This window comes from Arachis ipaensis, chromosome B02 (assembly GCF_000816755.2).
Source record: "Arachis ipaensis cultivar K30076 chromosome B02, Araip1.1, whole genome shotgun sequence".
Taxonomy (NCBI): Eukaryota; Viridiplantae; Streptophyta; class Magnoliopsida; order Fabales; family Fabaceae; genus Arachis; species Arachis ipaensis.
Window position 1 is genome coordinate 14,750,689 of NC_029786.2, and position 2,096 is coordinate 14,752,784.

Below are 2,096 nucleotides of genomic sequence, written 5' to 3' on the forward strand. Positions count from 1 at the left end.
TAATAAAACTCGCCTATGATATAAATTATTATACATTCAAATGACTATTAAAATTTAAAATTCCCAACTTTCTTATTGTGACATTTTCTTTTCCCATAATAAAGCAAATTAATATGACCTTACCGCACCGCACCGTACCGTAGAGTATTGAATGTGAAATCAGATACGGGCAAAATTTGTTTGTAAGTATATATACATTCAATTCGTTCATGATTAACGTTTAAGAAAGAATGAAAAGAGAAGACGTTTCTTGGACTGGTTTGTTTTTTAGAATAGAATAGGGTAAGACATGATAATAAGATATAAAGAATAGAGACGTAAAATTTTGTCTTTTTATATTTTGTTTGGTTAATAAATTATAAAAATCTAATTTATTTTTAATTTTTTTATTAAAAAATAAGATGAAAAATATAATAATAAAAAATATAATTATAAAAAATTAATAAAAATAATAAAAAAATAAAAAATAAATTGTGTCTCTTATTAATATCTTTGAATATATTATTTTTGTCTATGTCTCCTCTATCAAATATGATTTTGTATTTCTATGTCTCTGTTTCAATGTCCTATTTCTATAAATAAATGCAATTTATAGATAGAAATAATGGATATATATGCAAATGTACGACCTTCCCTCAAGAAAGCTATGATATACTTAAAATGAATAAGCAAATGAGGCCAAAGCACAATTAATACATCTAGCTGATAAATTTCAATATGGTTTTGCCTTGTAATACGTATGGTATGATATGATAGTTATCTAAACTAAATATGTCAATGTAACGACATTCCCTCATCAATAAATTTCCTATTATTATTTTTATTTCTCAAAGCGTCTCGTTTGATAAGTTAAAGATGATTAATCTGTGGTAAAGTTTAAATTTTATTTAAGAGTTTATTATTAATCAATAAATTGTTATATATACAAGATAAAATTTAAATTTTTTATTTTTACTTAAATGAACAAATAAATTAACCACTTAATCAATCTAAATTGATTATTCGATACTTAAGATCCAAGAAGCACATGTATTGACACAAATATAAAGCATAATATGATAAAATTAAGAGTGTACAAATTCAAATTTTATATGCAATATTTTTCTGCATTTGATTTGAAATAAGCGGATATAATCTAATTTACAAAATCATCAAAACAAATAAATAGAATTAGATTATAGATTTTAAATATGTATTTATAAATTCCATCCATGAATCTGCATATCCACAATATATATGTATATACACTCTGTTCCCCTCTAATTTCAGGAGTTGCTTATATTTGTCTGTGCAATTATCTCATTTTATTATGTTATGTTTAAGTTTCTTTTATTTAATTTAGTTATTAATAATTTGTGTTGTATTTTTGAAATTTTGGGATATTAGAATTTATATTATTATTTATTTTTAATCTTAAAATTTTTTTAAAATATTTAAATTTTTTTTACAAGCAATATCTTATATTTGATCCTATCCTATCGGATCGGATACGAACTTAAAAAGTACAAATATAGAATCCAATTTGATTCGATAATTTTAGTATTTGAATCGAGATTTTAATCGTATCCAATTCATCCATTTTGCTTCTAGATAAAATACAAAATATACTCTACGAATAATAAACTCATTGATGATTTTGCATATTTATCATAAATGATGGTTATCCAATTATCAAAAAGTATGTGGTACGGTACTACGGTAGTTATCTAAATAGGAAACCATTTACGACTCCCAATTATGTATATATACTGCAATCACATAACAAAAAATTTATTCTGAAACCACTCACTTATAACCCCAAAAGAAAAACAAAAGGCCAAGGAAAGGAAAGAACAATATGGAATTGCAATGTCCAGGTATACTCTATATATATATATATATATATATTTCCTTTTCTCTTTTTTTATTATGTATATATATAATTTTTGTCATAAAATTATTTGTCTAAGTTTAAGTTGATAAGAAGAATAATTACATGAATAAATATATCTTAATATGTGCCTTTATACAATAACTTCTTTCAGATTTAACGAATTCACAAGGTGTGCAGTACTCCATACTTAGCAAGGAGCGTTTAAGAATGAGCCTAATTTTAG

General features: G+C 23.5%; 1 protein-coding gene across 1 annotated transcript in view; it reads left to right on the forward strand.

Annotated features, from left to right (window-relative positions):
- The window catches only part of LOC107628244 (glu S.griseus protease inhibitor), a 970-nt gene continuing 595 nt past the window's right edge, over nucleotides 1,722-2,096 (forward strand). Inside the window, exon 1 of the mRNA XM_016331009.2 lies at nucleotides 1,722-1,856. Coding sequence (XP_016186495.1) covers nucleotides 1,838-1,856 — 19 coding nt within the window. The 5' untranslated portion in view covers nucleotides 1,722-1,837. The remainder of the gene's footprint in view (nucleotides 1,857-2,096) is intronic.